This window comes from Pantherophis guttatus, chromosome 7, assembly GCF_059756535.1.
Source record: "Pantherophis guttatus breed Tessera chromosome 7, ASM5975653v1, whole genome shotgun sequence".
NCBI lineage: Eukaryota > Metazoa > Chordata > Lepidosauria > Squamata > Colubridae > Pantherophis > Pantherophis guttatus.
In genome coordinates, this window is record NC_142069.1 from 9,868,002 (window position 1) to 9,882,359 (window position 14,358).

Consider the following 14,358-nt stretch of genomic DNA (forward strand, 5'->3'; position numbering starts at 1 on the left):
TATGCTGAAAATTAATCTGAAAATAATGCTTTTAGCAAATACGTTTATGCTCAAAGGAAACAAATGCATTAAGACAGGTGTGTCAAACTAGATTTCATTGAGGGTCGCATCAGGATTGTGTTTGATCTCAGGGGCGGGGGGAGGGGGGCATATGTGTGTGGCCAGGGTGGTCAGCTCAACTTCGCTCATGTCAGAGGTGCTGGTGCAAGATCCGTTTTCAGCTGCGATGGCCTCCTGCAACCCTCTGTCAGCGAAGCAGAGGCACCACAGGCCGGTCCTTTGCTATTTTCAGGGTAGTCCCGCATGTCAGATCTAAGCACTCCGTAGGCCAGATCCGCCCCCCCCCGGCCTTGAATTTGACACCCCTGCATTAAGAGCTATGTCAGCACTTCAAGCTGCATTTACTTTAGTGCTGACATAAGAAGGAGAAGAGGAGGCGTCTGGAAAGGGACGTTTGACTTTTCACCTACTTATTTTCCCTGGAGATAATATCCCCTAGGAGATGGGATGGGAGGGGGGAAATTCCTTTGAGCTGGAGCAGTAGATTAGGGGTAGAGTGACTTGGAAGATGGCCAATGAGTGCAGAGGAGTGGGGAAAGGAAAGGGAGGTTTTTGGGTCAGGAAGTCAGTGTTGGCTGCGATGGAGTTGGAGTTAGAATGTCGTGCTTAATAAATGGGAGTTTTTCATCAAAGACTTTGTTTGAAATGCAATTAATTTGAGACGACCTCGAAACCTGACAAGCTACACATCTGGCCATCCTGTTTCCTCCCCTTACCCAATATTTTGCTGATGTTGGAGTTGTGCATATCAGGGAAAGCCTGCAGGATCTTCCGCCGTTCGTCTTTCGCCCACACCATGAAGGCGTTCATCGGACGCTTGATGTGTGGCTCGTTGCTCCCGCGCCCTCTGGATTCTCGGTAAATCCGAGATTCTGAGACTCCGGCACTTCCTAAAAATTTGGGTGAAAAGAGAGATTAGGCAAGGAACAAATATTATTTCATGGTATTTTTCCTCCCATCATTGACATCCCAGGGAAGATACATCCCACCTGGATTTGTGAAAACGTCTTCAGAATTATTTATTTTGTAATCAGACTTTGGAATTTGCTATCAGCTTTGTTTGGCTGTCTTCAAAAAAAGAATTGGGCCCATTCATGGAAATCATTACTATTAATCTTCTCATCGTTCCTATCACCCATCTCCTCCCACTTATGACTGTATGACTGTAACTTTGTTGCTGGTATCCTTACGATTTCTATTGACTGTTTTCCTATGACTGTCATTAAGTGTTGTACCTTATGATTCTCGACGAATGTATCTTTTCTTTTATGTACACGGAGAGCGTACGCACCAAGACAAATTCCTTGCGTGTCCAATCACACTTGGCCAAGAAAGAATTCTATTCTATTCTATTCTATTCTATTCTATTCTATTCTATTCTATTCTATTCCATTCCATTCCATTCCATTCCATTCCATTCCATTCTATCAATCCTTCCATTCCCCACTATCCTGTCAGAGCTGAAGAAGCTTCTTGGATGAGAAGCGAAAGGGCTTCAAAAGAAAAAAACAAAGTCCAGTTGCCTCCTGAAAAAAAAAACACCTTTAGTAGTAATGACGTTACCTAGTTAGGGTAATGAAATGTCTACAAGAAAACAAGCAAGCTCAGAGAGCACCAAGGATCTCTAGGACTCACCCCCCCACACACACTCATACACCCTTATATACACAGCAATTTGTCCAGAATGGTAGAAGGTCTCCTGCTTGAGTAGGGGGTTGGCCTAGAAGACCTCCAAGGCAGTGGTGAAATCTAAAATTTGTTACTACCGGTTCTGTGGGCGTGGCTTGCTGGGGGGGTGGTAATGTGACTGGGTGGGCGTGGCCAATTTTTTTTTTACTTTTAAAACCATTTTTAAAAGTAAGCATAAAAAAATGCTTTCAAAAGCCTCTGACGATCCCAGCTGAGTTGCCTGATCGGCAGAGGCTTTTTTTCTTTTAAATGCCACTGCCGATCAGGCGGCTCAGCTTGGTTCGTCAGAGGCTTTTAAAAGAAAAAAAGCCTCTGCCGATCAGGCGGCTCAGCTTGGATCGTCAGAGGCTTTTAAAAGAAAAAAAGCCTCTCCCGATCAGGCAGCTCAGCTTGGATCATCAGAGGCTTTTAAAAGAAAAAAAGCCTCTGATGATCGCGCGGCTCAGCTTGGATCATCAGAGGCTTTTAAAAGAAAAAAAGCCTCTCCCGATCAGGCAGCTCAGCTTGGATCGTCAGAGGCTTTTAAAAGAAAAAAAGCCTCTGATGATCGCGCGGCTCAGCTTGGATCATCAGAGGCTTTTAAAAGAAAAAAAGCCTCTCCCGATCAGGCAGCTCAGCTTGGATCATCAGAGGCTTTTAAAAGAAAAAAAGCCTCTGATGATCGCGCGGCTCAGCTTGGATCATCAGAGGCTTTTAAAAGAAAAAAAGCCTCTGATGATCGCGCGGCTCAGCTTGGATCATCAGAGGCTTTTAAAAGAAAAAAAGCCTCTCCCGATCAGGCGGCTCAGCTTGGATCGTCAGAGGTTTTTAAAAGAAAAAAAGCCTCTGCCGATCAGGCGGCTCAGCTTGGATTGTCAGAGGCTTTTAAAAGAAAAAAAAGCCTCTCCCGATCAGGCAGCTCAGCTTGGATCATCAGAGGCTTTTAAAAGAAAAAAAGCCTCTGATGATCGCGCGGCTCAGCTTGGATCATCAGAGGCTTTTAAAAGAAAAAAAGCCTCTGATGATCGCGCGGCTCAGCTTGGATCATCAGAGGCTTTTAAAAGAAAAAAAGCCTCTGATGATCGCGCGGCTCAGCTGGGCATGGGGTGGGGGGGCAGGGATTTTTGCTACCAGTTCTCCGAACCACCCGCCTCCATCGCTACCAGATCGGGAGAGCTGGTCCAAACCAGGAGCATTTCACCCCTGCTCCAAAATCCCTTCCAACTCTGTGATTCTGTCATATCCCTCATCTCCACCATTCTCCAGTCGCCTCTTGAAAAAGCACCTTCGGGACAGCCGCGACTTGGATGACTGAGAATCTCCACAGACATCTAGAGTCTAGACTATTTATGTTTAATTCTTTCTTCGCTGTGTTACAGTGCCAAACGTGTCTTTTGCCTGGATTCAGACTCAGCCAAGGAAGTAAGACGAAGAAAAAAATAATAATAATCCACAGATCGAAAGCATCCCGCCCCCATCTGTGCAAAGTTAATGTTTCTTTCCATGCTTAAGGAGCAAAAGATCTCAAGGCTGTTTCTTCACGGATTATGTGTGCCCAGGCAGGGCTGGAAAGAAGACCAAAGGCCGAGCTACTGACCATCGGAGTCTCCACTCATGTTGAAATCTATCATCGCGTGGCTAAACTTCCCGTCTTCGTTCTGTTTGACTGCCAGCTGTTGAGTCAGGTTCTCCAATGTCGTTTTGTCCTTGGGTGTGGGGGAAGAAAAGAGAAGACAAAGCCATCTTTTATTAATAGGCAACGAAAAACCACAACATTAGGACGTAATTCGAAAGATTCCTTGGGGAAAGAAGATTAGCGTTGAAGGAAAAGTTGTTGAGTCGGGAAAAGAAATGAATGGGGAAAGGAAAGTAACGATCTTTTAAAGAAAAGCATTAGGAATTATCATTGTGGGTATTTGTTCTTCTCGGCCAAACAGTTGGTGGTTTTTTTAAGCCAATGATGTGCAAATCCCAAAAAGTTTGTGAAACTTGGATTGATATAATAATAGTTCGAATAGCCAGGCCATCCAATCTTCAAGAGCTTCTGGGAGTCAGGCAACCTTAGCCAACCTAATAAAGCATTATTTTCTTTATATTGTGATGTTAGCTTCTGTCAGTCAGTCAGTCAGTCAGTCAGTCAGTCAGTCAGTCAGTCAGTCAGTCAGTCTGTCTGTCTGTCTGTCTGTCTGTCTATCTGTCTATCTGTCTATCTATCTATCTATCTATCTATCTATCTATCTATCTATCTATCTATCTATCTATCTATCTACACACATACACATCTATCTATCTATCTACACACATACACACCAATGGTGGGTTCCAGCCGGTGTTACCACCAGTTCTCTTTGCGCACACGCTTTGCGTGCGATCGTTGCATGCATGCTCTCTTCACTCACATACGTACCAAACCTGCGCGCCGCACAAGCGCATTAGATTTCTGCCCAACTGAGGCGCAGCAATCCACTCTGCCGCACCTATCAGCTGGGCTAAAAAACGACAAATAAAGGTAGGTATAACGTGGAGGCGGGCGGGAGGGCCCAGCTCATAATCATAGAGAACAAGTTCCCTGATGTCACGCCATCACCACTACCGGCTTGCCCGAACCGGGCCGAACCGGGAGCAACCCACCACTGATACACACATATCACAGACCATTTAGAATACATAGTGGAATTCCCATAGAATCCCTCAAACTGGATGGCACTTTCATCTCCAAAACCCCAACACGCTTCCACGTTTAACCTTTTTATTGAGTTATAAAATAAAATAAGATACAAAATATGAAAGTAAACACCAACCAGTGCTGGGATTCAGCCGGTTCTCTACGGATCACACGAACCGGTAGCGGAGACTGTGGGAGGCTCTGCCCACCCACCCGGATGTAATGTGCGACTACTGCACATGTGCAGTAGAAGGCCTTGCGCATGCGCAGAATTGGCGTGTGTGAGCAAAGCGTGTGTGCATGTGCGCTCACTTTTGCTAACCGGTAGGGAAGGTAAGTGAACCCCACCTCTGACCCCAACACTCTTGAGGGGCTGGCTGGTTGGGGAATTCTGGGACGTGAAGTTCACTTGTCTTAAAGTTGCCAAGGTTGGGAAACCCTCCTCTTGCTGGCAGACTCCAAAGATGCCTGGTAGACGTTCCCTGAGTAGGAATCCTACAGTCCTAAGGCCAGAAGATGCTTTCATGCGCATTTATATGCAGAACTGCCAAACTATCGCGCGATGAGCGCACATGACCTTCTATTCGCACAAGTTCAACTGGTACCACTTTTAGCTGCCTTTCACTGCAGCACGACACTGGAGTCTCTGATTCGGGGACAAGGTGACCCCCCTCACCTCTCGCTACTAAAACATGCGGTATAATAAAATAATTCAATTAGTCACCATCAAAAGGAAAGCTGAGATAATTCTCAGAGGTTGTCACTCCAAAACAAACCATGTCAAAACAGTCAGCCATGCTTTTACGATGCCCCTCCGAGCCATGACTTGCGTGAACCTTCAGTCAATCTTGGTGCCGAGGAAAGGGAGAAAAATGGCACGTGGGAATCGGTGGCGGAGCAAGGGAGGTGAAAAGCGAATTGCAAAAAGCTTTAATTATAAAACAAATCAGGCGGCGATGGCCCCAATAGTTACACTGAACCAATCAAGTAGCAAATAACATCTGTTTTTTCCTCTGTTTCTCTCTTTCCCTCCCTCCCTCCCTCTCTCTCTCTACACACACACACTCTCTCTCTCTCTTGCATAAGCAAAATACATTATTTGAATTGAAAACAAAAGACCTGCTAGTCCATAAATCAAATGATTTAAATCAAAGAGGGGAGAACCTTTCAAACTACATCTCTGCTGGGATGTAGAAGGGGTTTAGGAGGGGGGGGAAGCATAAGTTTCTAAAAGGCATAATTAACGGGGGTTACATTGACTTCACAATGCTCATTTCAACCGGTGAAACAGAAGAGTATTTCTGGATCGTTCTACCGAATCCACTGCTGTTGTTTGCAGAGGTTGGAATAGGAAGATGAAGAGTGAGCATCCAGTGGAATTGCTTGAAGAAGAGAACTTGTCTTATAATAAGCTACACAAAAGAAAGAATACAGGTAGTTCTGGATTTACAACCACAATTGAGCCCAAAATTTATGTGGCTAAGCAAGACAGTTGTTGAATGATGCCCCATTTTACAAGTGATGTTGGGTGGCGAACAGTCATAAAACAATTAAAAGATGTTACAACATAGTACAAATCTATCTATCTATCTATCTATCTATCTATCTATCTATCTATCTACCTACCTACCTACCTACCTACCTACCTACCTACCTACCTACCTCTGTCCATCCATCCATCCATCCATCCATCCATCCTTCTATCTATCTAACTGTCTGTCTATCTATCTATCTATCTATCTATCTATCTATCTATCTATCTATCATCTATCTATCTATCTATCTATCTATCTATCTATCTATCCATCCATCCATCCATCTCTATCCATCCATCCATCCATCCATCCATCCATCTAGCTATCTCTCTCCATCCATCCATCCATCTATCCATCCAACCCCCCCTCTCTCCATCCATCCATCTCTATCCATCCATCTATCACCATGCATCCATCCATCCATCCATCCATCCATCCATCCATCCATCCATCCATCCGTTGAGGAAAAAAAATGCTGTCATAGACATCAGTGCAGCCAGGAAATGGGCCCTTCACACACTCAGGGCCCCAGACCAGGGCACATAACCAGGTCTTCAAGGCCTTATGAAAGGCCATCAAGGTTGGGGTCATCCTGATCTCTGAGGGAGAATGTGCCAGAAAGTACATTTTGTAGCAGAGAAAGCACTTCTCCTAGTCTCCTGCAGCCAACATTCCTTGGCTGACAGTCCCATAGCATGCCCAACCTGTCAGACCAATTTCGATAAGTAGAAACCATTGGGAGATGGCAATCCCTCAGGTAACCCAATCCCACTTCAACATTTCAAGTTTCAACATTTCAACATTTCACGTTGTCTTCCAGTTCTGTCGTGCAGCTCTGAAATTCTAGATCCTAAATCTAATTCTCCGACATGAGCTTTCTTTTTCAGATGCTGAAGTGGATTACTTCAAAATACGGTCAAAAATTCTTGCTACCCTGTTTCCCCCAAAATAAGACATCCCCTGATAATAAGCCCAATTTTGAGCACATGGCAATAAGGCCAAGCGCCTATTTCAGGGTTCAAAAAAATATAAGACAGGGTCTTATTTTCGGGGAAACAGGGGTATATTTGGAGGCTTCCTGTTTACGACACTGAGGGAGCCTCTGAATTCAGTTCATGCTAAAGCGCCCTTCTTTGCAGCTTTTCTCAAAACACTTCAAATTCAGTCCTTTTTCTTTTTGTCTATTTAGTCCTGCTCAGGATTTGGGTTGTCTCAGAAATAATTAAGAGCACAAGGGCCCAAACCCAATAGTTAGGTCATTCAAAGGAGAGAGAAAAACACCTCAAAAACACCTCAAGGTAGAACAAGAAGAAATGTATGGACTTAGAACAAGGACGTCAAACTCAATTTCATTGAGGGCCACATCAGGGTTGTGCTTGACCTCGGGGGGTGGGGGTGGGGTGGGTATGGCCAGCATGACATCACTCCTGTCAGGGAGATGCCTATGGTGGCCCAGGCTCTTTACCAGTGAAAATGGCCTCCCGAGCTCCGTTTTCAGCTGGGACAGCCTCCTGCAACCCTCTGCCAATGAAAATGGAGCTCGGGAGAGCCGCTCGCAGCCCTCGTGAGCTCCATTTTTGCTGGCGGAGGCACTGCAGGCCAGTCCTTCGCTGTTTCAAGGGCCAGATCTAAGCACCCCACGGGCCAGATCCGGCCCCTGGGCATTGAGTTTGACACCCAGTGGAATGGCTCGCCTTCAGAAGTTGTGGGTGCTCCATCATTGGAGGTTTTTAAGAAGAGATTGGATGAACATCTGTCTGAAATAGTATTGGTTGAGCAGAGGGCTGGACTAGATGACCTCCCAACTCTGTTATTCTAGTAGGTGGCAATGCACTGCTGAACTACATGCTTCGCAGGAGAGAATTTTAATTCATGCGCATGACATCCATCAGTCGACAAAAGGAACAGATCTGTTTTCTCCATCCCATCCCACTCACAAATTAACTGCAGCTTGCCGACTGAGGGACAACCCACCTTCCTTTGGCAAAATCCATTTAGCAATTTCAAACGGGAAAGCACAATAATAGTTTCAGATTTGCCTATCGAAACGCATTCATTAATCATGGCAAACTGCATAGAGCAGAGTCAGTTTTAAAGCACGTGGGAACTCTTAATTATTCCACTGTTTGATTGTGCCCACCTCCACAGGAGAGAACGTCCATTCTGAAAATATTTGCGGCACTGTTTGGACCATGATGTCCAACGATGAATCAAAGAGCTGGGCACTACCGCAGAATAAGTCCATGGATTTTGTTACAGCAGGGAGTCAGCCTATTGCCCCCCAACAATCTGGCTCCTCATTTTACCAACCTCGGAAGGATGGAAGACTGAGTCAACCTTGAGTCTGGTGAGATTCGAACTGCCAAATTGCAGGCAGCTGGCAGTCAACAGAAATAGCCTGCAGCACTGCACTCTAACCACTGCACCATCATGGCTTTGCCGAAGAAGTTCCTGAAGGCCTCTGACAGTGAAAAAGAGGCCACGTAAGTGAGGTGAGTCAGTGGACAACATCTGCCCCCCAAAGTAAGACCTGGTGCCTTTTTTTGTGTGGCAAAAATTATATAAGACAAGTCTTATTTTCAGGGAAACATGGTATAGACATGACAGGACCGTCCTGTTTTCATATTCTGACTTGCTATGGTCTTTCTCCTTCTTGGCCTATCCTAAGAGTCTCCATCTCTGGTGGACCTCCAGATTCGGCCCTCCTCACTTCCCCCGGAGGACTCCACAGCCAACGCGAAAGCAGGCAAAAAAAAAAAAAGGTCTATTATTAGACTGAACCATATGGAAGGTGTCTTTAAAATGATATGGCTGCCATGCGGATTTCTCATTCACAGTCATTTCTCCCCCCCCCCCCTCTCCAGCAGCACTGTAGGCTGTACCACCGATTTGGGCTTTGGTTGAATTAACTGGATGTACACAGAAGTATTTCAGATTAACTGGATGAGAGATCAAACTTTAAATGCATCCTCTCCCCTTCTCCCCCTCCCACACCTCCCAGCCCACCCACACACATACTTCCAGTCCAGGCCAATAATATTCTGCAACATGGCTGGGCCAAGTGAGAGCGGCCCTGACAATTGCAACCCTCCTATTTCGACGTCCTTGTTGGCGGGCACACTTGGCAAAATCCTAGAGAGTGTGAACTCAGTAAGGGCAGACTTTGCCAAAATGTAGACCTTCCCAACTGCATAATTCAAGGCTCAATTTTCATTTCAGCTTCTTTCGTGCACAAGGTTGAACTTTTTTCTGATGCTGCACCATCCCAAAGATAGGCGCGGACGTGTCATTCATATTTGTTTGCTCAAGGAGCTGGGTTGTTTTTTTTTTTTTTCACGCTTATGCGGGTATACATGCCAGCCTGGCGTGTGCCAAGAAGCTCCCCAACCCTCATGTTCTGTTCTGCTTGATGCCAGATACACTGTGACACCAAGCTAAGAAGATTGCAGGAAGTGGCTTATGGAGAAAGATCGGCAAAAAGCTGACTTCTAATCTGCACAAGCAGAACTGGGTTAGGTTTAAGCAACCGTTGTCTTGTGATCATGTCTTAAGAAAAGAATGGATAGTTTCTGGAACGGTATAGGGTTTCCTGCTTGAGCAGGGGGTTGGACAAGAAGCAGGGGTGAAATTCAGCAGGTTCTGACAGGTTCTGGAGAACTGGTAGCGGAAATTTTGAGTAGTTCAGAGAACCGGCAAATACCACCTGTGGCTGGCCCCAGAGTGGGGTGGGAATGGAGATTTTGCAGTATCCTTCCCCTGGAATGAGTGACCATGGCAAGGGCATCCCAATCTAGGAAAGGGCGCAAGTGGCACACAAGGCGTACCTGTGCGAAGGCCCCCCCTGGTCACGGCCGTCAAATGATCTTCTAGGGATATCTGTGAATCCAGGAGGACCCCCAGATTGTGGATCCTTTCTGAGGGAGTAAGGATCTCCCCTCCTATCACTAGTGACGGGGCCACTAGATCAATTATTAGCCATCAAATCTCAAAAATACACTTTTCCCAAAAGGTTTCCACAATTTTGGCTACTACCGTAAGTACCACCGGGCTGCCATCTTTTCCTCTCCAATTGTTGCGTTAATAATGAATGTTCCCCCCTGAGAGAATCGGTTGTTGCGTTGAGCTCCAATGTAGTTCACAGGGTTGTAAAAGCCATGCACAAAATGATAAAAAAAACGCTTTCAGCTGTTGACTCAGTTATTATCGGGGTCTCTTCTGGCAGCCTTGTTTTATTGTTTTCTACTGTACTAATGAACAGGGAAACAGCAACAAAGAAGAGCTTTAACCTTTTGATTATATAAACTCCCCAGACCACCAAAGCAGAGGAAAGATTATTATTTTTTTTTTTTAATGTAACTAAGATTTATCAGCCAGGGGATTTTTTTTTTTTTTTTGTGTTGAAGTTGAAAAAACAATGCCTTCTCCAGACCTTCAAACTCACCCTTACTTATCCAGATCTCTGACAGTCATACACACAATCACACACAGACACAGAGGGGGAGGGGGAGAGAGAGAGGAAAGAGAGAGAAGGAGGAAGGGAGAGAGGGAGGGAGGGAGGGAGAGAGAGAGGGAAGAGAGAGAGGGAGGAAGTGGGAGAGAGAGAAGAGAAAAGAGAGAAAGAGAGAAGGAGGGGCAGAGAAGGAGGGAGAGGGAGAAGAGCGAGAGAAAGAGGAGGGAGAGATTATTCTATTCTATTCTATTCTATTCTATTCTATTCTATTCTATTCTATTCTATTCTATTCTATTCTATTCTATTCTATTCTGTAAATTTTGAATAAGCTTTTCCTGGGCAACTTTCCCTTAAAATAGAAACTTTCTCTCATTTATAGAAGATGAAATATCATTTCTGAGAAGAGCATTACGATGAAGGTAAAGCTTAACAAAGGCGATGACGCAGGACAGCTGACCTTTGACGTTAAAAGTATTTGAAAAGGACGGATTTTTATTATTTATTTATTATTAAATTTGCATGCTGGCCGACTCCAAATGACTTGGGGGTGAGGTGGGGTGGGGGGCTATATGGAATAAAATTTGGAATGCATCACGAATGTGCTTGTTAAATGTTTAACAGATTGCTAAATGCAATCCATTTTACACTTTTACCCCAAAGGGTAAGCCATGGAACAACATAACAGAATAACAGAGTTAGAAGGGACCCTGAAGGTCTTCTAGTCCAACCCCCGCTCAAGCCCTAGACCATTCCGCACAAATGGTTGTCCAATCTCTTCTTAAAAAGCTCCGGTGCTGGCAACTTCTGGAGGCCAGCCGTTCTGCAAAACGCAAGGTTAAATCTAACTAACCTTAACATGTTGCACAAATGCAAGGATGTAGGCTTAACAGATATTTTGGTGTGAAATCACAGCTCTCAGGGTTCTTCCAATAAGACATATATTTTTTTTTCAGATGGGATATTAGGAGCTCGGTTGCATTATATTGTTAGGCGTGTATTACGTTTCTTTTGTCTATAGATATTCGAGTTGTTTTTACTTTGCTCTGTTTCTGGCATGTTTTTATGTTTTGTGAGATAGGGGATGACCTAAAGTAAATAAATAAAGGATGGATGGATGGATAGATGAATAGATAGATGGATGATGGATGGATGGATAGATAGATAGATGAGAGGTGGGTAGGTAGGTAGGTAGGTAAATGGATGGATGGATGGATGGATATCTAGCTAGCTAGATGGATGGATGGATGGACAGATGGATATAGATAGACGATCATGATAGATAGATAGATAGATAGATAGATAGATAGATAGATAGATATAGAGATAGATGATCATGATAGATAGGTAGATAGACAGATAGATAGCTAGATAGATGAGAGGTAGGTAGGTAGATGGATGGATGGATGGATGGGTAGGTAGGTGGATAGATGGATGGATAGCTAGCTAGCTAGCTAACTAGCTAGATAGGTATAGAGATAGATGATCATGATAGATAGATAGATAGATAGATAGATAGATAGATAGATAGATAGATAGACAGACAGACAGACAGACAGACAGCTAGATAGATGAGAGGTAGGTAGGTAGGTAGATGGATAGATGGATGGATGGGTGGGTAGGTAGGTGGATAGATGGATGGACAGCTAGCTAGCTAACTAGCTAGATAGGTATAGAGATAGATGATCATGATAGATGATAGATAGATAGATGATAGATAGATAGATAGATAGATAGATAGATAGATAGATAGATAGATAGATGAGAGGTGGGTAGGTAGGTAGGTAGATGGATGGATGGATGGTAGGTAGGTAGGTGGATGGATGGATAGCTAGCTAGCTAGATGGATGGATGGATGGACAGATGGATATAGATAGACGATCATGATAGATAGATAGATAGATAGATAGATAGATAGATGATCATAATAGATAGGTAGGTAGGTAGGTAGGTAGATAGATAGATAGACAGACAGACAGACAGCTAGATAGATGAGAGGTAGGTAGGTAGGTAGATGGATAGATGGATGGATGGGTGGGTAGGTAGGTGGATAGATGGATGGACAGCTAGCTAGCTAACTAGCTAGATAGGTATAGAGATAGATGATCATGATAGATGATAGATAGATAGATGATAGATAGATAGATAGATGATAGATAGATAGATAGATAGATAGATAGATAGATAGATAGATGGATGAGAGGTGGGTAGGTAGGTAGGTGGATGGATGGATGGATGGATGGATGGATGGATTGACAGATGGACAGACAGACAGGCAATCAGGCAGGCAGGCAGATATCACAGCTGCATATGCTGTACATTTAAGCCCAATTAGGATCTGTGATAGTTGGAGGCAGTTAATATTCTCCCCAATACTGTTATCTTCTTAAAGCGTAAGCTGTGGAAAGGAGCCACCTGGCTTCCGTCCTCTTGTTGAGATGGCAAATGCCAGAAAAACCTTTGACACGGAAGGGTTAAGTGCTTCCATGAGAAGCAGTGGCCTGCCGAAAGAAAGAAAGAAAGAAAGAAAGAGCGCAGAAAATTGCAGCCCACACAGGATAGGCAGTCGTCACTTTCATGTAAACAGGAGGTCAAGACCCAGGCTGCGCTTTGCTGGTAATTGTTTACTAAACAATAGAGTGACTCAGTTACTTAGCCATGCTGCACATGTCAGACATGGCTCGACATCCATTCTATCACCCGCATGGCTTCTCTGGAACATGTTAAAGGAATGGCACATTTTATTTTTCTCAAGGCCTTTATGGTAACACACTGGAATCCCTCCCTCCCCTCCACCTCTTTCTCCATTCTCAGTGCCTGATGGATTTGGCTTGGATCTTTTAGGAAATTCAAGATTGTTTTGCTTGGGTGATACCGAACTCTTTCAGTTCTGTTGCCAACCAGGATTAGCTGATTGTCTCTGGAAATTGACCAGTCTACATTGAAATAATAATAATAATAATAATAATAATAATAATAATAATAATAATAATAATAATAATATTTCCCTTGGAGCAATACCCAAAGGGCTACCCTGCTATTTAGAAATTCTAAATTTGCCGGACTTGAACATTTTGACTCTACAAAAAACCACCTTACTCGGAACAGCTTACATCCTCCAACGATACCTTAACAGTTCCTAGGTCCTTGGTTAGGACTCGAGCTGCTGAGCTATTAACCAGCCTCAAAGGCTGTGAATCTCACTAAAGATTAAATAATAATAATAATAATAATAATAATAATAATAATAATAATAATAATAATAATAATACAAAAGCAGAATATAAGAAAGAAGTAATTGAGCAACGAGCTGAAAATTGGAAAAGCAAAGCTCTGCATGGCCAATACTTGAAAAGTATTGAAGGCAAAGCTGACCAGAAATTAACTTGGAACTGGTTAAGATCAGGAGTACTGAAAAAAGAAACAGAAAGCTTTATTTTGGCAGCTCAAGAACAAGCCCTAGCCACAAACTGCATGAAGGCAAAAATTCAACATGTTACCACCAACAGCAAATGCCGCCTCTGCAATGAGAAAGATGAGACAGTCGACCACCTGATCAGTGGGTGCAGCAAAATTTCACAAACTGACTACCTACAACGCCATGACCGTGTTGCTAAGATCATTCACTGGAAATTGTGACAGAAGTTTGGATTTGAGTACAGCAAAAACCACTGGGAACATCAGGTTGAGAAAGTTTTAGAGAATGAGAAACTCAAGATCTTGTGGGACTTTAGGATTCAGACTACAGGCACTTGGTCCACAACATACCTGACATAACAATAGTTGAAAAGAAAAAAGTATGGTTCATTGACATTGCAATACCTGGTGATGCACGGATTGAAGATAAGCAGCAAGAAAAAATTACAAAGTACCGGGACTTACAAATTGAAGTTGAGCGACTGTGGAAAAAGAAATTGTGTGTTGTCCCGATTGTAATTGGAGCCCTTGGAGCAATCCCCAAAGGGCTACCCCGCTATTTAGAA

General features: G+C 43.9%; 1 protein-coding gene across 7 annotated transcripts in view; it reads right to left on the reverse strand.

Annotated features, from left to right (window-relative positions):
- Positions 1 to 14,358, reverse strand: part of SOX5 (SRY-box transcription factor 5) — a 1,038,733-nt gene that overhangs the window by 34,285 nt on the left and 990,090 nt on the right. For all 7 annotated transcript variants that reach the window (XM_087873007.1, XM_060688637.2, XM_087873006.1 and 4 more), the window contains 2 exons: positions 3,326 to 3,434; positions 777 to 950 (listed from right to left, as the gene is read on the reverse strand). In XM_087873007.1, the coding sequence (XP_087729133.1) occupies positions 777 to 950; positions 3,326 to 3,434 (283 nt within the window). The remainder of the gene's footprint in view (positions 1 to 776; positions 951 to 3,325; positions 3,435 to 14,358) is intronic.